This window comes from Hemitrygon akajei, chromosome 20, assembly GCF_048418815.1.
Source record: "Hemitrygon akajei chromosome 20, sHemAka1.3, whole genome shotgun sequence".
Taxonomy (NCBI): domain Eukaryota; kingdom Metazoa; phylum Chordata; class Chondrichthyes; order Myliobatiformes; family Dasyatidae; genus Hemitrygon; species Hemitrygon akajei.
Genome location: NC_133143.1, coordinates 28,015,248 through 28,040,375, shown reverse-complemented (window position 1 = coordinate 28,040,375; position 25,128 = coordinate 28,015,248). Strand labels below are relative to the sequence as shown.

At 42.4% G+C, this 25,128-nt stretch overlaps 1 protein-coding gene across 1 annotated transcript in view; it reads left to right on the top strand.

Annotated features, from left to right (window-relative positions):
- Positions 1 to 25,128, top strand: part of stt3b (STT3 oligosaccharyltransferase complex catalytic subunit B) — a 106,137-nt gene that overhangs the window by 20,272 nt on the left and 60,737 nt on the right. Inside the window, exons 2-3 of the mRNA XM_073024053.1 lie at positions 4,101 to 4,209; positions 16,724 to 17,011. Of these exons, the coding sequence (XP_072880154.1) occupies positions 4,101 to 4,209; positions 16,724 to 17,011 (397 nt within the window). The remainder of the gene's footprint in view (positions 1 to 4,100; positions 4,210 to 16,723; positions 17,012 to 25,128) is intronic.

Genomic DNA, 25,128 nt, shown 5'->3' with positions numbered 1-25,128 from the left:
GTGGTGGCGTGTTGGGGAGGAAGCATTAAGAAGAGGGACGCCTCACGTCTTAATAAGCTGGTAAGGAAGGCGGGCTCTGTCGTGGGCAAAGTACTGGAGAGTTTAACATCGGTAGCTGAGCGAAGGGCGCTGAGTAGGCTACGGTCAATTATGGATAACTCTGAACATCCTCTACATAGCACCATCCAGAGACAGAGAAGCAGTTTCAGCGACAGGTTACTATCGATGCAATGCTCCTCAGACAGGATGAAGAAGTCAATACTCCCCAATGCCATTAGGCTTTACAATTCTACCGCCAGGACTTAAGAACTTTTTAAAAGCTATTATTAATGCTTTTTGAGATAGTGATTTAGATGCATATCATATTTTTTTACTGAGTTAAGTATTGTATGTAATTAGTTTTGCTACAACAAGTGTATGGGACATTGGAAAAAAGTTGAATTTCCCCATGGGGATGAATAAAGTATCTATCTATCTATCTATCTATTTTGAAAATGTCTTTATTTTAGTGATTTCTTTGTTTAATTTTTTTTTGTTTAATCTTGCCATGCCTTTGCCAGTATGTCTGTTACATGGCATAAGGGGAAAATAGATTTAAAAAAAAAATCAATTTGATATTTTAAACTTAAGACAGCTTGGTGCTACTGTCAATATTCTGCATCCTTTGCGAGTATTTTGAACATTTGATCTAACACCTTTGAAACACATTGAGTAATAGCCTTTCACCCTGTGTTTTCCCATTTTAGAGTTTTAAATTTGTGGTTTCTAAATGACAATAAACTGAATCTGAATCTGAAATGCATGAAAGTGGTGAGAGAAAATAGTTTGGATGTGGATGCCAAAAAGTTCTTGATTAAAAACAGAAAATGATTTATATGCTCAGACAGTCAGGCAGCATCTATGGAAAGAAAAACGGGTACAGTGATGTTTCAGATTGAACACACTTTGTTGGAGTTACAGAATTTGCAATTTTCTGTATTGATATCCAGGTTCTTGATGTTTTCCTCCAAATGAAGAAGTGGAGTTTTACAGGAAGGAAAAGTAGTGGAGATCTGCAGAACTAGACTAGACTCTGAAAACAAGTTTAAGGCAAGACTACGGAGAGATTGACTGTTAAATAGTGCATTGTAAGGATCACACACAAAATGCTGGTGGAACGCAACAGGCCAGGCAGTATCTATAGGAAGAAGTACAGTCGACGTTTCAGGCCAAGACCCTTTGTCAGGACTAACTGAAAGAAGAGATAGTAAGAGATTTGAAGGGAGGAGAAATTTGGGAGGGGGAGGGGGAAATCTGAAATGATAGGAGAAGATAGGAGGTGGGGATGAAGCTAAGAGTTGGAAAGTTGATTGGCAAAAGGGATACACAGCTGGAGAAGGGAAAGGGACGGGAAGCCTAGGGAGAAAGAAAGGGGGAGGGGAGCACCAGAGGAAGATGGGGAGCAGGCAAGGGGTGATTGTGAGAGGGACAGAGAAAAGAAAAAAAGGGAAAAATAATAAATGAATGAATGAATGAATGATGGGGTAAGGGGGGGTGCATTAATAGAAGTTAAATCAATGTTCATACCATCAGGTTGGCGGCTACCCAGACGGAATATAAGGTGTTGTCCTCCAAGCTGAGTGTGAATGGTGGTGAGGGAGAAAGTGTAAGGGCAGGTGTAGCACTTGTTCCGCTTACAAGGATAAGTGCCAAGTGGGAGATTGGTGGGAAGGGATGGGGGGAATGAATGGACAAGGGAGTCGTGTAGAGAGCGATCCCTGCAGAAAGCAGAAAGAGGTGGCGGACACCATTCAGGGCCCCAGACAGTCCTTCCAGGTGAGGCGGCACTTCACCTGTGATTCGACTAGAGGGATATACAGCGTCCACTGCTCCTGGTGCAGCTGTCTATATATTGGTGAGACCTGACGCAGACTGGGAGACAGTTTCAATGAACACCTACGCTCTGTCTGCCAGAGAAAGCAGGATCTCCCAGTGGCCACACATATTAATTCCACATCCCATTCCCATTCTGATATGTCTATCCATGGCCTCCTCCACTGTCAAGATGAAGCCACACTCAGGTTAGAGGAACAACACCTTATATTCGTCTAGGTAGCCTCCAACCTGATGGCACGAACATTGATTTCTCTAATGTCCGTTAATGCCCCCCTCCCCTTCTTACCCCATCCCTTATTTATCTATCTATCTATTTTTTTCCCTTTTTTTTCTTCTTTCTTTTTCTCTCTCTGTCTTTCTCACAATCACTCCTTGCCTGTTCTCCATCTCCCTCTGGTGCTCCCCTCCCCCTTTCTTTCTCCCGAGGCCACCCGTCCCATGATCCTTTCCCTTCTCCAGCTCTGTATCACTTTCGCCAATCACCTTTCCAGCTCTTAGCTTCATCCCACCCCCTCCGGTCTTCTCTTATCATTTTGGATTCCCCTCTTCTCCTCCCCCCCCCCCCCCAACTTTCAAATCTCTTACTATCTCTTCTTTCAGTTAGTCCTGACGAAGGGTCTCGGCCTGAAATGTCGACTATACTTCTTCCTGCGGATGTTGCTTGGTCTGCTGCGTACCACCAGCATTTTTGTGTGTTGCTTGAAGTTCTTGCATCTGCAGATTTTCTCGTGTTTGCATTGTAAGGATGGTGACCAAGCAAAACTTTGTGTGGGCTTATACACCATTAGTGTTTTTGTTAAATTGATGTTTGTGTTAATGATGCAAGAAAAATATGAGCCTTGAGGGAATAAAGGTGTGAAACTGAAAACCTATAGAAGAAAGTTTTGGACATAGGCTCCAGTGATTTTATTTTCACAATTTTATTTTGCATTAGAAAAAAGACCAAACCATTGATCTGAGTGAACTGAAGATCTTTCTCACCATTCCAGACACAGTAAGCACAGTTGGGAACCATTGGATATTGCATGGACTAATATGCAGAAATTTCACTGTATAAAGTGTGATTGGTCATTACTTGCTAGTGGCAATCAGGTCAATTATAGATTACATTGATCATAGGCTTAGTCACCATAACATTCAAACTAGTTACAGTCATTGAATCTTATTAATTTTATAACTTGTAATCTGTAACCTGAAGTAACAGATGTTTCTTGCAGAAACAACAGAAGATGTGAGATGATAAGAATAAGAAATCTCATGTTACTACTTTCAAGTCTACAAATGATATCTCCATTTGGCTTCATAGACTATCAATGCAAGTGCAGTAGTACATGCTTGGCACACTTGCTTGCCATGGTCTCGATACTCTGAGCTCTATTTGACTGAGGCATCTCGCCCATGCAACAACTTGTAGAGTTTTTAGTATGCAAGGAATACTGGTAACATAGGATTTGTATCTAGATTGTTGAAATTTTTTAAAAATGGCTTCACACCCCCCATTCTGCTTAGTTGTTAAAGAAAACCTTGAGTATCTGTGATTAAAATCTCCCTGGCCCTTATTACATCTATCATAGTTTTGCTGAATTAGCACATTGTGATCTTATCTCCAGTTTATGCTGTTGTGGTGTATTTGTGGCAAAGGAACAGGCTGAAGAAAAAAGAAATAATTGATGTCTTGGGTCCTTCATATTGTAAAGTATGTTTTGTGTTTCTTACCCTTTGCAAACTAGAGCTGACCATTTTTATTTATTGGACATTATGAAGAATGGTGTAGATTGGGTGGAAGAGTGGGCCAAGAAGATAGACCATCATATTCAGCAACTTTCTCATTAAAATACCTTTAATGTAAAAATAAATCCAGCAGTATTTCACTGAGGCATTGGGTGAATTATTCTGTGCACTGTTGTTGACTGATAAAAGTTCAGCTCTCCCACAGTGACGTCATGCAGTCCAGAATTTATTAGAGAAAAAGCTGACATTTTCCTTCATTACTTTGTCAAACATCTCGATAACCTTTGAACAGCACTTGCGATATGATTTAGGATTGTAATAGGACAGAAATGTGTGCATTTTGATTCCTTTGGTGAAGATCTTGTGGTTTGGCCAGATATTTAAATGATTATAAAATCTGCAATTGCACCTATAGGCATTGAATTTCAAGATGAATCACCAAGGAAAGGATGGTTAACTTATTGTTTAATAATTGTGATTTTTTTGTTTTTCAGGTTTAATTACCGTTCTACACATTATCTTGCATCCCATGGATTCTATGATTTTCTAAATTGGTTTGACGAAAGGGCGTGGTATCCTCTAGGAAGAATAGTTGGAGGAACGGTAAGAATGGAGCTTTCTACAGATGTTGACAATTAAAGTGCTTTCAGTCAGCATGCTTGATTGTGTAGAATGAAATTGTACCAGAAAATTACCAGTGCTGAATTATTTTGTTTAGTGACATTTTTAACAGCATATGATAACTTCTACAATTGGGTGGATTCTTACACCAGCATAAATAAATCTTTTGCCATGTTTGGGAGTGTTCCATGAAGCTGCATAAGCCTTGTGATTATTATATGTAGCTACAAATATCAGAGTTGTACATGCATACTTTGACAATAAAATAAACCTTTGAACCTTTGTAGTGCAGATTTTCAGTAACTGCATGTAGTGTGTGGCATTTTCATCAGAGAGTTGAGCTTCCTTTGAATGTATTTTTTCTGGCAGTTGGCAGGTCTGTAGTGAAGGGTGACGTAACAGGAATTTTGTAGCAGGGATCAGGAAGAGATTAAAACCTTTTAGAAATAGCTAGTATGGAATTGGAGGCAGGCAGAGTACGGAGTGTAGAGTAGCTGAAGGTGTAATTAGAGCAGTTATCTTGATAGGACTTTTTCCTCATTTCAATGCCACCTTGCATTCTTTGAACAGGGATTTGAGGTCCACCCGTTTTCACTTGGATCACCATCGGTATTTCAATTTTTACTTGTTAAACTAACCAGATAATTAGAGATGTCAGATGCATGAATACTCTGCTCTGATGTTTATTTCTCCTCCATCCAGTCTTCATTCATGAAATTATAACATATCTATAGAATACCAACATTCTCAAGAATCATAGAGCCACTCTTTAATGTTGCCTCACCCAACAAGGTGGTCAAATAGGAAAAGGCAAAAATATAATCCTTACTTAATATTCCAAGTGTCTATCCTAGACTTCAGATCAACCAGTGGGAAGATTCTAAAAGTGATTCAGTCTCCTCAAACTGAAAATTTCATTCAGTAATTCATGACTCGTTTTATTTTAAGTCAGAGGATAAAGGGATTGGGAAAGGGAGTAAAAATAGGAGCAACACACATAAAATGTTGGAGGAACTCAGCAAGTCAGGCAGCATGTACGGAGGGGAATAAGCAGTTGATGTTTGGGTCCAAGACCCTTCATTGGGATTGGAAAGGAAGGGGGAAGAAGCCAGAATAAAGGGGGCAGGGAAGGAGTACAAGCTGGCAGGTGAATGGGGGGAGGGGAATGTAGGAAGAAACTGGGAGGTGACAAGAAGAGATAAAGGGTTGAAGAAGGAATCTGATAGGAGAGGACAGTGAACCATGGATATTCTACCTTTTGTGGTGAACGGAGCAAAGGTGCTCAATGAAACCGTCCCCCATTCTGCGTCGGGTTTCACAGATGTAGAGGCCACATCAGAAGCACCGGATATGATAGATGATCCCGACTGACTTGCAGGTGAAGTGTTGCCGCATCTGGAAGGTCTGTAAATGGCAGTGAGGGAGGAGGTATAGGGCCAGCTGTGGCGGGAGGGAAATCAGTGGGGAGGGTCAAAGGAGTCACATAGAAAATTATCCATTCGGAAAGCTTGGGGGGGGTGGGGGTTGTTGAGGAAAAGATGTGCTTAATGGTAGGATCCTGTTAGATATGGTGGTGAGGGAGGTGGGGAGAGGACATCTCAGATGTTCTAGAATAGAAAACCTTGTCCTGAGAAAGAGAAAAAGGGAATAGTGTTTTTATAAGTGACAGGATGGGAAGAAGTACAGTCAAGATAATTGTGAAAGTTAATAAGTTTGTAAAAGATATCAGTGGATTGTCTATCTCTAGAGACAGAGAGAGAAATCAAGAAAAAGGAGAGAAGTGTCACAAGATGGACCAAGTAAATTTGAGGGCAAGATGGAAGTTGGAGAAAAAGTTAATGAAATTGATATGCTTATCACTGGTGCAAGAAACAGAACTAATGCAGTCATCAATGAAGTGGAGAGCATTAGAGTGTAGAGTTAGAACACTGACTGTTCCAGGAAGCCAATGAAAAGCAGGCATAGCTGGGGCCCATGACTACACCTTTAGTTTGGAGAAAGTGGAAAGAGCTGAAAGAGAAATTCTTAAGGGCCAACTCCTCCAGACAGAGGGTTGTGGTGGTGGAGGGGAATTGGTTAGTTCTGTTATCAAGAAAAAGGCAGAGAGCTTTAAGGCCTTCCAGATTGGGGATGGAAGTGTATAGGGACTGGATGTCCATAGTGAAAGTAAGGCAATCCAGGCAGAGCTTCTGAGGTGTCACGGATGTATGTAGGAAGCTACTGAACCAAAGGGGACAAAATGAAGTTGAGGTATGTAGACATGAGCTCAGCTGGGCAGGAGCGAGCAGAAACAGTAGGCCTACTGGGACAGTTGGGTTTGTAGATCTTGGGCAGGAGGTAGAAACAAGCAGTGTGGGGTATGGGAACCATGAATTTGATGTTAGTGGATGGGAGATCACCAGAGTCTATGAAGTTGATAATAGAATGGGAGAAAATGGCCTTGGTACTCCTAAGTGGGAGTCTTTGCAAGGGGTAAGTAAGAAGAGGTGTCAGAGAGCTACTATCTGGCCTCAGGAAGGTAGAGGACAGTGCTTGAGACTGGGTTTGATGGTGAATTTGGGATTGATGTGGAGAGTGCAGAGGGCAGTGCGTTCTGAGAGGTTAGGGTTAGAGTACGCGAGAGGAATGGTGAAGTTGAGACATCTGATATATTGTTGTCAGTTAGAGATGAAAAGATTGAGAGTAGGCATAAGGCCAGGGCTGGGGTATCCAAAAAGAGGAGGAGGGTTGAAGGAGTTACTGGTATAGAGTGAGGAATCTGTGTTAAAGAAGTCGGCTCAGATAATAGGCAACAGAAGAAGAGCTTGACATCATGGCAGACACAAAACTCAAGGAGGTGTGGCCGCAAGGGGACAAAATTAAGGCCCGTGCTGAGGAAAGCAAGTTCTGCCTCAGAGAGGGGAGGGTCATAGGGGATGTTGAAGACCTGGCAGGGTTGGGGGTAGGGTCAGGAGAGGTAGAGGTTTGGAGGGATCAGAGGAGAAAGGAAGATTGAGGTGCTCAGGGAAAGTTGGGTGGGGGAAGATGTGTGCTCAGAGGAATGAAGGAGAGACCAGGGATGGGTTGGGAGTAGTGGTGGAAGAAGAGCAGTAGGATCCATTGATTGCGGAAATAGTTCTCTGCCTAGAGGTGGAGGGGAAGACCAGGAGGAGGATTTGAAGGGGGCAGGACAGGGGAGAAAATCAATCAAGGTTACCTAGGTGAAACTAGATTCAAAAATCTTGCAATAAGTAAAAAGTAAACTGACTTTCTTGACATCTGTAGGGATTTGATTTGAACCCTGATTTGAAGGGGCATTGTGGAGATTTGCAGTTCAATGCCCCAAAGTTTAAAAGTTCAAGATTTGCTCTTCTCTTGAGGGAATGATATTGCTCTGCTGAAGTTCTAAAACTTGGTGAGAAGGGCTGCAGTCATGTTTAGAATCTTAACTCTCAAGGATGGAAACTGAAGAACATGATAGGGAATCTTGGTGATACCGTACTTAAAAACATCTTTGAGAAAGGAAACTAAACTAATTAAAGGGATTTCTCTCTTAATCATTAAGGAAAGTTAAAGTCGACTGTTTTCTCTCTCAATTGAAGAGGTGCTTTCTGAGCTACAAAGAGTTTTCTGCCTATCTAAAAGCACATATAAATATGACCTTCACCATGCATCCAGAGCATAGTGACACAGCTAGCAGAATCGTTGCCTCACTTCATCAGCAACCCAGATTCAAAACTGACTTATGGCACTCTCTATGTGGAGTTCACCCATTCTCTTTGCCCCAGAGCAACACACACACAATGCTGGAGGAACTCAGCAGGACAGGCAGCATCTATGGAAAAGAGTTAACAGTCGGCATTTCTGTCCGGAGACCCTTCAGCAGAACTGAGGAAGAAAAAGATGAGGAGCCGGAGCTAGAAAGGTGGGGGAGGGGGAAAGGTGATAGGTGAAACCAGGAGGGGGAGGAGTGAAGTAAAGAACTGGGAAGTTGATTAGTGAAAGAGATACAACAGTGCCAGAGAAGGGGGGAATCTAATAGGAGATGACAGAAGGCTATGGAACCCCTTGCACTGAGATTTTATCTTCTGCAATGACCTTTTTGTGCAGAGTTATTTCAATGCCTTTTGTAAACCTAAATATTTGCCACCGCCAGTTCTGCTTTATCAACAGCAAATTGCTTAGTACCACTTCCCTGTAACTTTTTTTGCTGCTTCACTTCCTTATAATTTATAGATTATTACTTGTAGCCTCTTTGAAGACTGATGTGAAATACCTGTTTAGTTGTTTCCTGTTGTTAATTCTACATACTCTTTTTGTAGGACCAACTCTCACTTTGTTAACTGTTTTCATTTTTTAAAGTGTCTTTGAGATTCTATTTGTTTTATGTACTTCTGGTGAGCATTATCTTATGCTTTACATTTTGCCAGTTTACTAATCTTTTAGAGAATCTTTGTTTTTATTATGACTTCCATCATCTGATTGGCCATGTCTTTTATTCAGTTTGATATTATTTTTAACATTTATGAATGATGGATCCTTTTTCTATCATATTGGAAACTATTTATTATGCGTATTCTAAGAGAATCCCTTAAATGCTTCCCATTGCATGTTGACTGACATGTTTCTTACTCTAAATTATCAGTTTAGTTGAACAGTGACCTCTCCCATCCATGTATCTATCCAATTTATTCTTAAAACTTAAGAGTGAGCCCGCATTTACTACTTGAAGTTCCTGTGCAAGTATCCCACAAATCTCACTGTCACCTAGTTTTGTATCGTCAACACATAAGAAATAAGAGCAGAAGTAGGCCACCTGGCCCATCGAGCCTGCCTCACCATTCAATAAGATCATGGCTGATCTGTCCATAACTCAGCTCCATCTATCTGCCTTTCCCCCATAACCCTTAATTCCTCTACTATATAAATATCTAACTGTATACCTAAATATATTTAGCCAAATTTGAATATGTTAACTTTTAAATCATTGCTCTATGTTATGAATAGCTGGAGTCTGAACACTGATCTATGTAGCACCCACTACAGTAAATCCCAAATAAGGTAAAGGAAGCTGAAGACCTGCACTCAACATTTTAAGAACAGCTGCTTCCCCTCTGCTATCAGATTTCCAAATGGAGAATGAACTCTACCTCACTATTCCACTTTTGCACTGTTTATTTATTGTAACTTGTAGCTTTTTCTGTGGCTTGCACTTTAATGCTGCCATAAAACAACAGATTTCACTATTTTTAGGTGTGTCAGTGATAATAAACCTGATTCTAATTCCTTGGGACTTTGGTGCTGAACTACCAGATATTCCTGACTATTGGATGTTATTTGTATTAATGCAAAAGCACATTTTCCTGGTGACCTCCAGCTTGAAAGTTTCATCTTGTATGTTTGAGCTTGTCTATTGAATGAGCTAGATGCCAAACTCATCAGGATTTCCAGCAGTTGAATGTTAGATAAGCAGAATTTTGTCCCCCAATCTAAAATGACCTATTTATTCCTACTGTTTCTCCATTAACCAATGCTCAATCAATGTCTGTATATTACTGTCAAATCCTTGCACTCTAATTTTGGCATCTTTGTTGAAGAGCTTCTGAAAGAAATAGATCACATCAACTATGTTGGCTTTCATAAATCTATGTTGGCTGCCCAGTAATGTGCCATTTTCCAGGTAACCTTTTACCAGTTAATAATAAGTTAAATTGTCTACCTTACCATTGTTTTCCTACCAAGTTTCTCTTTCATTCCTCATTACCATTCACCACCTTGCTTTTGGATAGTGAAGTTAGAGACTATATTCTTTTTAACCTCTGCAAAACCATCCTAGAATCTGTGGAAGTTTGGAAGATGACAACCAGTGTATTCACCACATCCATTGCTACCTCTTTTAAAACTTTAGGTTGCAGGTTACTAGGACCAGGAGATTTATTGGTGTTCAGTGCCCATTAATTTCTCCAACACTTACTTTGTAGCTCCACATTCTCTGTTATTTCTGATGTATTTATAGCATTATCTTCTGTGAAAAAAGATATGAGATATTTATACTTTCCTGTTTGTCTGTAAGGGACTCATTAACTTTTGTGTTGTGTATATAGGCTATTACAGCCTCTTTTTGTATATTTCTCAGTAGGTTACTTGGATTTTCTACTTTCTCCTTCCTCATTAATGCTGAATTCTAAAGTTTATCTTAACCGCTGTCCTGCCAAATTATAAAGCTTCTCCTTTGTCCTAATGCTGTCATTACCCTGCGGTCATAGCCATGACTAGGCCACATTGCCTGTTGGATTTTTTGCACTTATATGGATTTTTTTTTGTAAACTGTGTATTTATTCTTTAAATATTAGTCATTATTTATCTATTTTCAGACCTATTTGATTAGTTTCCCAGTCTACCGTACTCAGCTATACTCATTTGTAATTTGCTTTGTTTAGATTTAAGTGGATTGAATTAAGCCACTTTCACTCCCTATATTAAACTCTAGTTTGTTATGATCAACAGCAAGTGATGTTTCCAACCCCGTTCCTCCAGGTGTGGGTACAGGATTGAGAATTATTGTCATTGCATTTGTGAGGACTTGCCCATGATGTAAACACTCATTGCTGACTCCCGTGAACTAAAATGATGACTTCTTTACCGACACATGTTGTGAAGTTTGTTATTTTGAGGCAGCAGTGCAGCACATTACAGAAAAATTACTATAAGTAACAGAAATAAATAGTCAGAAGAGAAATAATGAGGTAGTATGGACCATTTAGAAATTTGATGGAGGAGGAGAAGTTGTTGCTAAAATGTTGAGGTGGGTCTTCCAGCTTCCGTAGTAATGTGAGGAAGGTATATCCAGAAAAGTGAGGATGTTTAATGATGGATGCCTCCTTCTTGAGACATGACCTCTTCAAGATGCCCTTGATGGTGCTGAGGTCTATGCCGGTGGAGCTGGCTGAGCCTACAATCTTCTGTAGCCTCTTCTGATCCTGCGCATTGGAGCCTTCACACCAGGCAGTAATGCAATCCACCATGTATCTGTAGAAATTTGCAAAAAGAATCAACACCGATACTGGAAGAAGGTGTCTAAGACAGCAGAATTAAAGTGCTGGTATTTCAGAATTGGGGAAGCTGGATTTCGGGTTGGAAGAGATTTAGTGAGGGAGATGATCAACCTTTGGCACATTTAGAAAACCAGGATGCAAATATTTAAAATTAAGACATTGCTTAATCAGGAGCCAATGTAGTATTCAACAAACAAAATGCTGGAGGAACTCAGCTGGTCAGGCAGGGAAATGAATTAATGATTTGGCCCTTCATCTGTGCTGAAAGGTGGATGGGAAATGGTCAACATAAAGAAGTGGGGGGAATGGGGAGGAGCCAGAGCTTGCAAGCAATATGTGGATCCAAGTGAGGAAGAGTGATCAGCAAATGGCAGAGTGAAGAGTATCAGTAATAATAGAGATTGGGAGGTGATGGGTGAAGACAACAAAGGGCTGCAGATGATGGAATCCAATCAGAAAGAAAGTTGGAGCATGGAAAATAGGGCAGGCAGATGGGAACAATATGGGGGAATGACACCCTCCCACCCTATAGTGGGAGGAGTGTCTGGGTGATGGGCAGCATGATGTGGGTGAAAGAGCAGAAGGAAATTAGGTAACAGGGTGCCGTGTTGGGTGTAGGATGAACTAGTTAGATCATAACAAGAGGAAAAAAATGGATGGAGTGGGCGTTTACCTGAAATTGGAAGATTTAATGTTTACGCCGTCCAGTGGTAGAATACCCAGGTGAAATATGAGGTGCTGTCCCTCACCCGTGCACTGAAAGTAACACAACGGGTAGGTCAGTGTGGGAACGTGGAGGGAAATTCAAATGAAGGATCCTTGGTAATTTGTGAAGGGGATTTTGCACATTGAAGATGAGAACTAGGTTTTTGGATGGCCTCGAACTTTGGAGTTGTTTGCAATAAACAACCACAGAAGAGGAATTCCTTACAATGTTAAATTATCGTGTTACCAGTTCTGGCAACACTGCTAATTCCAACTGTCTATTCAAATGTTCAGCATTGATCACACAAAATGCTGGAGGAACTCAGCAGGCTAGGCAGTCGATGTTTCGGTTCAAGACCCTTCAGCAGGAGTCCTGCTGAAATGTCTCAGCCTGAAACGTCAACTGTACTCTTTTCCATAGATGCTGCCTGGCCTGCTGAGTTCCTCCAGCATTTTGTGTGTGTTGCTCAGATCTCCTGCATCTGCAGATTTTCTCTTGTTTGTGTTTAGCAATAATCATCAGAAAATTAAATCTTTTTTGTTAATCAAATCACAAATTGCTTTCATGTTTAAAAAAAAAGATTAATCAAAGTCAGGAGGCTTAGGAACTTGACATTGATTAGATTTTGGCTAGTTGGAATATCAATTTTCATACAAATATATCTCTGATAGCTTGCTGTACCATATCTGCATGATTGAATGAGTAGGTGTGTAGACTAGCTTTATAAAAATAAATATACATCTTAGGAATACAATTAAGTGAGTTCAAGTATTTAAGTTTTGTTTAAAAAATGTTTTTTCATTTCACTAAATGCCTAAACAATAAAGGAGTCAACCCATGGGTCTCTGATCCTGTTTTGAAGCTATAGTATTAGGCATATCAGCTTACTTATTTAGTTCCTTTCATTCTCTCTTTGATAGGCCAGCATCTTTAATTCAGTAATTCCCTGCAAAGGTGGTCAAATTACATAATTCTGTTTAATTAATGGGTTCAACTGTATCCTTGTAACATGGTGGGCCTGTCTCGAGACTGAACCCCATATATGCTATGTAGCACAAAGCAGCAGCTGGGAGCCAAGCAACATGCAGGAAGATTGGCTAGATGTTTTGTTATTTGCATTCAGATGTTTTGTTGTGCTGTGTTCACAGGACTCAGTCACGGCTTTTTTTTACTTGATACTTTGAATTAAGGTTTAACAAAATGCAAATTGAGGGCGTTGTTGTAAGTGCCTTTGTTTGAAAAGAGAGGTAGATGTTTTTATACACATACAGTCGGCCCTCCTTATCTGCGGATTCTGTATGCGTGGATTCAACCAACCGCGGATCGGGAAAACCCAGAAGTTCTCTCTCCAGCACTCGTTGCTTGAGCATGTATGGACTATTTTTTCTTGTCATTATTCCCTAAACAATACAGTATAACAACTATTTACATAGCATTTACATTGTATTAGGTACTATTGTCAACCTGAAATTATTAACCTGTTCAGTTGAGGAAAAACACCAGAGACACGAAATTACCTCTGAAACGGTTTTTATTCAGAGAGGAGTTCACAGCCCTACGCACTTCGGGCGTAAGGTAGCCAACTCCCAATTTGTCGGTTTACAAAGGTCATACTTATACCCAAAAGCAGGGTACTACATTCGCAAATATGGTTACCGATTCAAATTCATCAATTGATTGGCTATTGCATAGCTAAGCACGCGAAATACTCGGAATTAGCAAAGATTCAAACGTAATACTTGGAATTAGTACAGACGCACTTCAAAACACTGGAAATAGGTATAGCTCAAAATACTTTGCCAAACACATTGTCTTGTGGTCGTAGGTTCCCTTTTCCTTGTGGTCTCCACGTCTGGCCTGGCACCTTATTTTAGCTACCTCTCCTTACTTCCCCAATGACGTACTTCTGTCTTGTCCTGTCTACATATTTTGCTACACTTACCCCTCGCCCATCCCCTCTACACATACCCCTTACCCTCTTCACATTCTCATTATAAGTAATCTAGAAATGACTTAAAAGTACAAGCAGTCTCTGGGTTATGAATGAGTTCCATTCCTGAGTCCATCTTTAAGTCGGAACAGGTACATCTGGTATCGTTTAGCGTAAGTTAGTCAAACGTTTTTCTTAGTATATAGTACATATTTTACCTTTCTATGAATATAAAACACTTAAGAAACATACGTATTTCAATAATTAAACCACTGCGTTGCTTAGTAATAATTGTAGCTTTCATCGGGGCAGGGCCTTTCACATTCTCCATTAAAATTGTTCCGATTGTTGACAGACTGTAGCCTAACGCTTTTCCAATGACCGATGACAATAGACAATAGACGCAGAAGTAGACCGTTCGGCCCTTCGTTTCACCTCTTTCCAATCGCTTTATTTTCAATCGTGATCGTTATTATTTTTGTAAACAGAAACACTGGATTCAGAGCTGCGCCGCCAGGTCCTAATGTCCACAGCATGGAGACATGTTAAATAAACTCTGGGGTTCCGCTGGGTCCTAAAGACCACATCGCACTGATACATGTTAAATAAGGGACTTGAGTATCCGCGAATTTTGGTATCTGTGGGGGGTCCTGGAACCAATCCCCCGCGGATGAGGAGGGCCGACTGTATTTGAACTGCCGAAGGTCTTTAAAGATTCTGACCCTTTGGTTTAAATATTTTCACATCGTTCCGAGGCAAACCTTTTCCTTATCAAGATACAAAAGTCACATGCATTTAAATATAAAAGTATAAATATATTTATAAAATATAAATATAAAAATGGGATTAAAAGATAAATATTCAAGTGTCTCTGTAAAAAGAAGGTGGTAGTTTATCTAGTAAGAGACGGCATTCCTTCGGCAATGGTAATGTCTGCAGAGGGTAACAGAGTGAGCCTGTTTAAATACTTATTTGACTGCCCTTTTTGTGTCAGCATTTTGTAGTGAGTACTAGTCTTGGTGTGTTAGTGATGTGTTTACCATGTGTGGAACTTCTAGAAATGGTGTAAGATTTGTAGTTGAGTTTGATGTTTTAAAAGAACTGTAATAAGGTGTGCCATGGTAGCGTAGTGGTTAGCACGACACTATTACAGCTCAAGGCACTCCAGAGTTCGGAATTGAATTCCGATGATGTCTGTACGATCTCCCCATGGAATGCGTGGGTTTCCTCCGGATGCTCCGGTTTCCTCCCACAGTCCAAAGACTGGGTCTGTTAATCAGTCATTGTAAATTGTCCCCTGATTAGGTTAGGGTTAATCTGGTTTGCTGGGGGTGGCTCAAAGGTCCGGAAAGTTCTACTTTATGCTGTGTCACTATATACAGTAATGAATTGTTAACTGAATGAATGGCACACTAAAGGATTCTCAAGACTTAAGAGGGGCTGTAACTGCAGATAAATCACATCTCTATTTTCTGAAGGATGGATCGATCGTGGAAACAGTCACAGAGGAATGTTGTGCTACAGTTAGACCAGTTAGTTGTGAAGCTTTTTCACAGGCCTGGTGGTTTTAAAGAATGTTATGGATGTATGTGATAAATATGAGTCATGGTGCATATGTATTTTGAGTTAAGTCTACATGGAGAGAGGTGGAAATGAGTTTGTTAAGTTGTACAATAAGAAAGTGATAATCACTTTGCATTGTACTTTTGTTGTGTTAACGTACTCAAATGGGCTATTTAAGTTTCTGAATTAATACAAGAAAGTAAATTATTCCATGAAATTACTGGTTTCCTTCACCTACATTAGTGGATGCTCATCTTTCCCTCTAGTTCCTTTTCTGGAACTCTGTATGTAAATTTTCATTTTCTAGTATTCAGACTCATTTCAAATATGCTTCTCTGGCTAAACCTTTGGTAAAAGTTTTGGGTTTGATGTTAATTTTTGAGTGCATACACCTAGTAAACTTTTGCCGTGGTAGAGTAAAGGTTAGCGCAACGCTGTTTACGGCTCGGAGTGTCAGAGTTCAGAGTTCAATTCTGGTGTCATTTGTAAGGAGTTTGTATGTCCTCCAAATAGAATGCATGGGTTTTCTCCAGTTTGCTCCTACAGTACCCGTTTGTAGGTTATTGGTCATTGTAAATTGTCCCGTGAATTAGGCTAGGGTTAAATCGGGGGTACAGCTTGAATGGCCTATTCCACACTGTAGCTCTTCATAATTGAATAAACATTTTATTGTGCTGAATCATATTGACTGTGGCTGGCAATTTCAAACAGAATCACTGGCATTCAGTTTTAAGTGCAGCAAGTTCAGGACAAACTGTGAAATGTGGAAATCAAAGAATTATTAACGTCCGGTGACTCCATGTGGATATAACTGGCAAGGAGCAGTCCTGCTGGAGAATCAGCAATTGGGCCCTTAGCCAGATCAGGCAAGACACAGAAACTAAAATCCCATTGATTCTTTGGCGGGGGTGGGGGTTGAGCACACATTTATATTACAGCGATAATTTTAGTTAACTTTATTAACTTGTTTTAGTTTATATTTTTTAAATGATTTGTTTAAAATTTAATATCTTGTACCTGTCTTTGGGTGTCACCAGTGTTAAACACTATTTAAATTAGTGACAGTCTTATCAAGACAAAGCTCTGTACCCAGGATCAGCATGAAATGATCAAATTCTGTATATTGCCTAAGCCATATTCATAATGTGAACTGTGCTGTAAAATTAAAACTTAGATTATTTGGCTTTGTAGTGCCATTTTAAATACTGGCTTAAAATTAAGTGCCTAAATAATATTGAATATTCTTTTTCTCACCCCATGTAGGTGTATCCTGGTTTGATGGTCACAGCAGGCTGCATTCATTGGATTTTAAACACACTTCATATAACAGTTCACATACGGGATGTCTGCGTCTTTCTAGCGCCTGTGTTCAGTGGTCTTACAGCAATATCAACTTTTCTGCTCACTAAAGAATTATGGAACCAGGGAGCTGGACTGCTTGCTGCCTGTTTCATCGCCATAGTGCCGGGCTATATATCTCGATCCGTAGCAGGCTCGTTTGACAATGAAGGGATAGCTATTTTTGCGTTACAATTTACATATTACCTGTGGGTAAGTCATCACGGAAATCAGGCTCTAAAATCTTGAAAATAGTGTAATCTTTTGGAAAATCAGTAATGAAATTCCTTTGTGAAGGATGGAGTGATGGATAGGACTAAAGTGGACTTGCTCATTTAAAAGTTGGGACTTGTATTTGAATTAATTTTCCCGGTTAGTAGCCATTTTGCATTGCAGCATATTGTGCAAGGGAATTTGTTCATAACAAAATAAAAAATGAATTTTTGTTACTTTTTAATGTGTGTTTAAAGTAAGAGTAATTATTCTGATTAAATTAGATAACTACTTTTAAACTTAGTGGTTTTGGCCACTGGAATGGTGATTCATTTGAGTCTGTTTTGAATTTGTTGTCATTGGTATTAAAGAAGATTAATAACACTTTCTGATTGCTAGAAGTTTAAATGCTATTGAAAGAGAACAGCTTGATAATGCTTGGTAAATTATAAAATTTCTGCATGGGAATGGTGATAACTTTACTCCTATCCATCAATACTCCAGTATTTTTTCTCTATGTATGCATTGTCCTCAAGCCATTTTTGATTTGCATGAACTAGTGTTCTGAAGTCATAGATTGTTAATTTTGATAGAAGCTTTCAAGCTCTCATTAGCTTTGCTATCTTTAAAATTTTACCAAGACTCTTACGGGAGGGATGGAAATGAAATTTCTCAGATTACATGGTAGAAAAGTGGATTCCTTGTGCCTTTAAATCCTAGCAAAGCAGCTCCAGCATCTACTTTTAGTGACACAAAAATACAACTGCAAATGCTGTGGATCAAAGAAAACGTACATGACGCTGGAAGAAGTCAGCAGGTCAGGCAGCATCCATGAGAAAAGAGTAGCCAATGTTTCGGGCCGAGACCCTTCATCAGGAATGGGGGGGAAAGAGAGGGCCGAAGCCCAGTAATAGAGATAGGGGAGGGGGAAGGGCTAGAGGCGCTAGGTGGAGAACCAATCAGAGGAAGGATAAAGGGGGGAGGGGATAAGCATGAAAGAACTGTAGAGGTAAAGGAGCAGAAAGTTGAAAGGGGAGAGAGGCAGAGAGGGACCTAGGATAGGGGAGTGGGAGGGAATTACCGGAAATTGGAGAATTCAGTGTTCATACCACCAAGCTGGAGGCTACCCAGACGGTATATGAGGTGTTGCTCCTCCAACCTGAGTTTGGCCTCATCATGGCAGTAGATGGGGCCATGTATGGACATATCTAGATGGGAATGAGAGGCAGAGTTGAAGTGGGTGGCAACCGGGAGGTCCTGTCTATTGTGACAAGCGGTCCCCCAATCTCGTTGTGACTCACAGTCTTCCCTTCATCCCTTATCCCCTCTCCATCCCTCCGATCGCTCATCCTCCCCTCTGCCCGCTCTCCCTGAACATCCCAACACCCCTCCTCCTTCTGAGACTTCCCACTCCTTACCCTCCCTTATCCCCAGTCCCAACCCTTGCAGTGTCTTCACCATCCCCCCTGACCTTCCCCTATCTGAGGCAGAACGCTCTGTCCTCAGTAAGGACCTCACTTTTGTCCCCCTCCGCCCCCACCTCAGTGAGTTCCGTGCCCGCCATGATGCTGAACTCTTCTTCCGCTGCCTACGTCTCCGAGCCTACTACTTCAACAAGGATTCCCCCTCCCCCCAGTGATGATCCATTCTCCCAGCTTCTACGCTCCTCCTCCTCCTGGACACCCCCATCGGGTCTTCTACCTGCTCTCGACCTTTTCATCTCTAACTGTCACCGAGACATCAACCGTCTCAACTTCACCACCCCGCTCTCCTATTCTAACCTCACTCCCTCTGAACGCTCTGCCCTCCACTCTCTCCGCACTAACCCCAACCTCACCATCAAACCTGCAGACAAAGGTGGTGCCGTAGTAGTCTGGCGGACGGACCTCTACCTCACTGAGGCCGAACAACAGCTCTCCGACACCTCCTCCTACTTACCCCTGCCACAGGACCCCACCAAAAAACATCAATCCACTGTCTCCCGCACCATCTCCACCCTCATCAACTCCAGACACCTTCCTCCCTCAGCCAAAAAACTCATAATTCCCACACCCCGCACAGCTCGGTTTTACCTCCTCCCCAAGATCCACAAGCCTGACTGTCCTGGCAGACCCATAGTTTCAGCCTGCTCCTGCCCCACCGAATGTGTCTGCCTACTTGGACTCCATTTTATCCCCCATAGTTCAGACTCTTCCCCACCTACATCCAGGATACATCCCATGCCCTTCACCTCTTCAATAACTTCCAATTCCCCGGCCCCAACCGCTTCATTTTTACCATGGATGTTCAATCCTTATACACCTCCATCCCACATCAAGAAGGCCTCAAAGCCCTCCGCTACTTTTTGGATAACAGACCCCACCAGGTCCCCAGCACCACCACACTTCTCCGATTGGCTGAGCTTATTCTAACTCTCAATAACTTCTCCTTTGGTTCTTCCCACTTCCTCCAGATCAAGGGTGTAGCCATGGGCACTTGCATGGGCCCCAGCTATGCCTGCCTCTTTATGGGTCATGTGGAACAGTCTATGCTCCAAATCGATACTGGCACCACTCCCCAACTTTTCCTCCGCTACATCGATGACTACATTGGTGCTGCTTCCTGCACCCATGCTGAGCTCATCAATTTCATCAACTTTGCTTCTAACTTTCACCCAGCCCTTAAATTCACTTGGTCCATCTTGGACACTTCTCTCCCCTTTCTTGATCTCTTGGTCTCCATCTCTGGAGACAGACTATCCAGTGACATCTTCTAGAAACCCACTGACTCCCATAACTATCTTGACTATACCTCTTCCCACCCTGCCCAATGCAAAAATGCCATTCCCTATTCCCAGTTCCTCCGTCTCCGCCGCATCTGCTCCCAGGATGAGGCTTTCCGTTCCAGGACTTCTCAAATGTCCTCTTTCTTTCAGGATTGTGGTTTCCCTTCTGGCGTCATCAAAGATGCCCTCACCCGCATCTCCTCTACCACCCGCACTTCAGCCCTTAACCCATCCTCCCGTCACCACAACAGGGACAGGGTTCCCCTTGTCCTCACCTACCACCCCACCAGCCTCTGGATCCAACACATTATCCTCCGCAACTTCCGCCACCTTCAACAGGACCCCACCACCCAGCACATCTTTCCCTCCCTACCCCTCTCAGGTTTTCACAGGGATCGTTCCCTCCGCGACTACCTGGTCCACACGTCCCTCCCCACAGAACTTCCACCCGGCACTTATCCCTGTAAGCACAAATGCTATACCTGTCTGCACACCTCCCCCCTTACCATCATTCCGGGCCCCAGACAGTCCTTCCAGGTGAGGCAGCACTTCACCTGCGAGTCTGCTGGAGTTGTCTATTGCATCCAGTGCTCTCAGTGTAGCCTCCTCTACATCGGCAAGACCCGACGCAGATTGGGGCAGTTTTGCCCATGGATTCTGCCCAGTTCTGCGATGGATGACGCAGATTCATCAAGCACTTCCGCTCCGTCCGTCACAATAGACAAGACCTCCTGGTTGCCACCTACTTCAACTCTGCCTCTCATTCCCATCTAGATATGTCCATACATGGCCTCATCTACTGCCACTATGAGGCCAAACTCAGGTTGGAGGAGCAACACCTCATCTACCGTCTGGGTAGCCTCCAGCCTGGTGGTATGAACATTGAATTCTCCAATTTCCGGTAATTCCCTCCCACTCCCCCTTCCCCCATCCTAGGTCCTTCTCTGCCTCTCTCCCCTTTCAACTTTCTGCTCCTTTACCTCTACAGTTCTTTCATGCTTATCCCCTCCCCCCTTTATCCTTCCTCTGATTGGTTCTCCACCTAGCGCCTCTAGCCCTTCCCCCTCCGCTATCTCTATTACTGGGCTTCGGCCCTCTCTTTCCCCCCCCCCATTCCTGATGAAGGGTCTCGGCCCGAAACGTTAGCTATTCTTTTCTCATGGATGCTGCCTGACCTGCTGAGTTCTTCCAGCGTCGTGTACGTATACTTTTAGTGACAAGCAGTTAAGGTTCTACAGAGGGTTGCCCTATGCACATGTTGGGTACCTGCCTGAAAGCACAGAGTTCTTAATGCATGGTGGATAGAGTCGTTGGTCATTATGGGCACTAAATATTAAATGATGCTACATTTTAAGGATTGCACGATTGTAAAACTGTTTGTCAACCTATCATATTCTTTTCCTTTACTACTTTCCCATAGTAAATGCTTAAACAGCCTTCAAATTTTTCAAACAGAGCATATTATATAACATGTAAAATTGCAAGCCAAGGCAGTGTTAATTGCTGATTTCATTAACTGAGTATTTTAAAATGAAGTTATATGTAACCTTGATTGAATTTCAGTGCCATTTGTTGATTTTTTTTCAGTTTAACTGTTGGGGAGGGCTTAAACTGGGCTGGCAAGGGGCTGGAACCAGAGTGATTGGTCAGAGGATGGAGCAGTTGGAGTAAAGATAAATACAATGTGTAGAGAGACTGTGAGGAAGGATAGGCAGTGGATATAGCATAATGCGCTCAGCTGGATTGCATTGAAATGTGTCAACTCTAATGTGAGAAGTATCAGGAGCAAGGCTGATGGGTCAGTACGTGGAACTACGACATTGTGGCCATTACAGAGACTTGGCTGTCAGAAGGGCAGAAAGGGCTGCTGGATGTTCTGGAATTTAGATACTTCAAAAAGGATTTGGAGGGCGGTGAAAGATCTGCGGTGAGTGCCATTGTTAATCAGCAATAATATCACAACTGTCAGAAAAGGGAGGACGTTGTGGAGGGATTGTGTACTGAATTGGTGTATGTGTGGAAATGAGAAACAGGAAGGGAGCAATCACTGTTGGGAGTATTCTCTATAGACCCCCCCCACAAATAATAACAGACGCTGAGGAGCAGATCAGGAGGCAGCATTTGAAAGGGTTGTTGTCGTGGGTGACTTCAACTTCCCTGATATTGATTGATAGCTCCTTAGCGCAAAAGATTTAGAGGGACAGAATTTGATAGGTGTGTCCAAGAAGGGGACAATACATGGACAAGGTAACTAGAGGATAACTCATGGATCTAGTACTATGCAATGAAACTGGTCAGATGAAAGATGTCCAAGTGGGTGAGCATTTTAGGAACAGTGCCCCCAAATCCCTGACCTGAACCATAGCCTTGGACGGGAATAAGAGCAGACTAGAAAAGTATTTAATTGGGGAGGGTGAATTATGCAGGAGCCTTGTTGTGTAAATTGGATTCAGATTTACTCGCGGAAATGTGGAGATTGCTTAGGGAGCACTTGCATGGGGTTCTGAATAGGTTGTCCCATTGAGGCAGGGAAAGGATGTGAGGGTGAGGGAACGATCGTTGACAAGATGTGAAACATTGAATCGAGGAAGAAAGGAGGTTAGGAAACTAGGATCAGACTGGGCTCTTGAGAGTTATAAGGCAGCTCAAATGGAGCCTAGGAACGGACTTAGGAGAGCTTGAAGTAGACATGAAAAGCGTTCAGCGAGTAGGATTAAGGAAAACCCCAAAGCGTTCTACATGTACGTGAAGAACAGGAAAAGGACTAGAATGACAGGAGGACAAATCAAGGATTGAAGACAAATGATACAGCTGGATTTGGAAGTGTTAGGGGGTCTTTAATGAATGCTTTGCTTCAATATTCACCAGTGAGAGGGACCTTGATGTTTGTGAGGACAGTGTAGAACAGGCTAATATATCTATGTTAAGAAAGAAGGCGTACTGGAAAATGTTGGGATATATTAGACCATGGAACCAGATGCTGGAGAATCAGGGATTTACTTGGATGATGATCTTTGGTGATGACCTTTGTCTCCTTATTGACTACAGCAGTAGTGCCAGAAAATGAGAGGTTGACAAATGTTATTCTTTTCTTCAAGAAAGGTAATGGGGATAATACTGAGAGTTATAAACCAGTGAGTCTGACATCAGTGGTGGACAAATAACTGGAGAGGACAGGATTTACAAGCTTTTCAAGAAGCAGAGTTTGTTTAGGGGTAGTCAGCCTCACAAGCCTGATTAAATTCTTACAGGAAATGACACAACAAGCAAATTGCTGAAAATAGGCAGTGGCAAGATTTTGGCAAGGTATTTGACAAGGTTCCCCATGGTAGGCTTAGTTGGAAAGTTGGGTGGCATGGAATCCAGGAAACTTGGCTTCATGGATTCGGAATTAGTTTGCCCACAAGTGGCAGAGGGTGGTAGTAGGTGGAGCTATTCTGCATGGAGGTTGGTGACCAGTAATGTTCTGCAGCAATCTGTTTTGGGTCCCTGCTCTGAGATGAATAGGGTGGTGAAGTGCAAGAGTGGATTAAGTGACATAAATATGGGTAGTGTTGTGGGGAGCATAGGTGATTGTTATAGTTTACCATGGGACATTGATAGGGTGCACAGCTGGGATAAGAAGTGACCAATGGAGATCAATTCAGAGAAGCATAAATTGATACACTTTGGAAGGTGGAAAAGGCAGAGTCCAGGGTTAATGGCAGGATTCTTAGCAGTACAGAGGATCAGAAGGATCTTGAGGATTTACTTCCATAAGTCCCTCAAAGTTACCGCACGTATTAATAATCCAATCACAAACGAGAAATTCTGCAGATGCTGGAAATCCAAGCAACACTCACAAATTGCTGGAGCTATTAGCAGGCCAGGCAGCATCTATGGTAAAGAGTACAGTTGACGTTTCGGGCCAAAGCCCTTCATCAGTACTGGAGAAAAAAAGATGATGAGTCAGAGTTTGAAGGTGGAGCAAGGGGAGGAAGAAATACAAGGTGATAGGTGAAACCAGGAGAGAGAGAAGGGGTGAAGTAAAGAACTGGGAAGTAGATTGGTGAAAAAGATGGAGCTGGAGAAGGGGGAATCTGATAGGACAAAAGGCCATGGAAGAGAGGGAAGGGGAGGAGCACCAGAGGGAGGTGATGGGCAGGTAAGGAGATAAGGTGAGAGAGGGAAATGGGAATGGGGAGTGGTGAAAAGGAATGGGGGGCATTACTGGAAGTGTGAGAAATCGATGTTCATGCCATCAGGTTGGAGGCTACCCAGATGGACTATAAAGTGTTGCTTCTCCAATCCAAGTGTGACCTCATCGTGACAGTAGAGGAGGCCATGGATTGACACCTGAAAATGGGAAGTGAATTAAAATGGGTGGCCACTCGGAGATCCCACTTTTTCTGGCAGGTCGAGCATAGGTCTCCCAATCTATGTTGGTCTCATCGATATACAGGGGGCCACACCGGGAGCATGGAATATAGTAGATGACCCCAACAGACTCATAAGTGAAGTGTCGCCTCACCTGGGAGGACTGTTCGGGGCTCTGAACGGTATAGGGAGGAGGTGTAGGGGCAAGTGTAGCACTTCTTCTGCTTGCAAAGATAATTGCCAGAGGGAGATCAGTGGGGTGGGACAAATGGACAAGGGAGTCTTTTAGGGAGTAATCCCTCTGGAAAGCAGAAGGTGGGGAGAGAGAGATGTGCATGGTGGTGGGATCCCATCAGAGATGGCAGAAGTTACGGAGAATTATGTGCTGGACACGGGCTGGTGGGGTGGTAGGTGAGGACAAGAGGAACATGATCCCTGGTGCAGTGGCAGGAGGATGTGATGAGATGTGTGTGTTGCATGTGTGAAAGTGAAAGGGGCTTCGTTTAGGGGATTGACTTCAAGAGTTATAAGGTAATGTTGCAGCTATACAAAACTTGGTTAGACCACACTTGGTATTGTGTTCAGTTCCGGTCACCTCAAAATAGGAAGGATGTGGAATCTTTAGAGGGGGTGCAATGGAGATATACCAGGATGCTGCCTGAATTAGAGAGCGTGTCTTGTGAGGAAAGATTGAATGAGCTTTTCTCTTTGTAGCAATGGTGGATGAGAGGTGATTTTGATAGAGCAAGGTAAGATGATAAGAGGCATAGATAGAGTGGACGGCTGGTGCCTGTTTCTCAGGGTGGAAATAGTTAATTTGAGGGGGTATAATTTTAAAGTAATTGGAGAAAAGTATGGGGGGGATGTAAGAGGTTTTTTTAAAGAATGCTAGGTGTGTGGAACATGCTGATAAGAGTGGTGGTAGAGAGGCTTCAAGGGACTCTTAGGGAACATGGTTGAAAGAAAAAATGAGGCTTTTGTGGGAGGGAAGCATTAG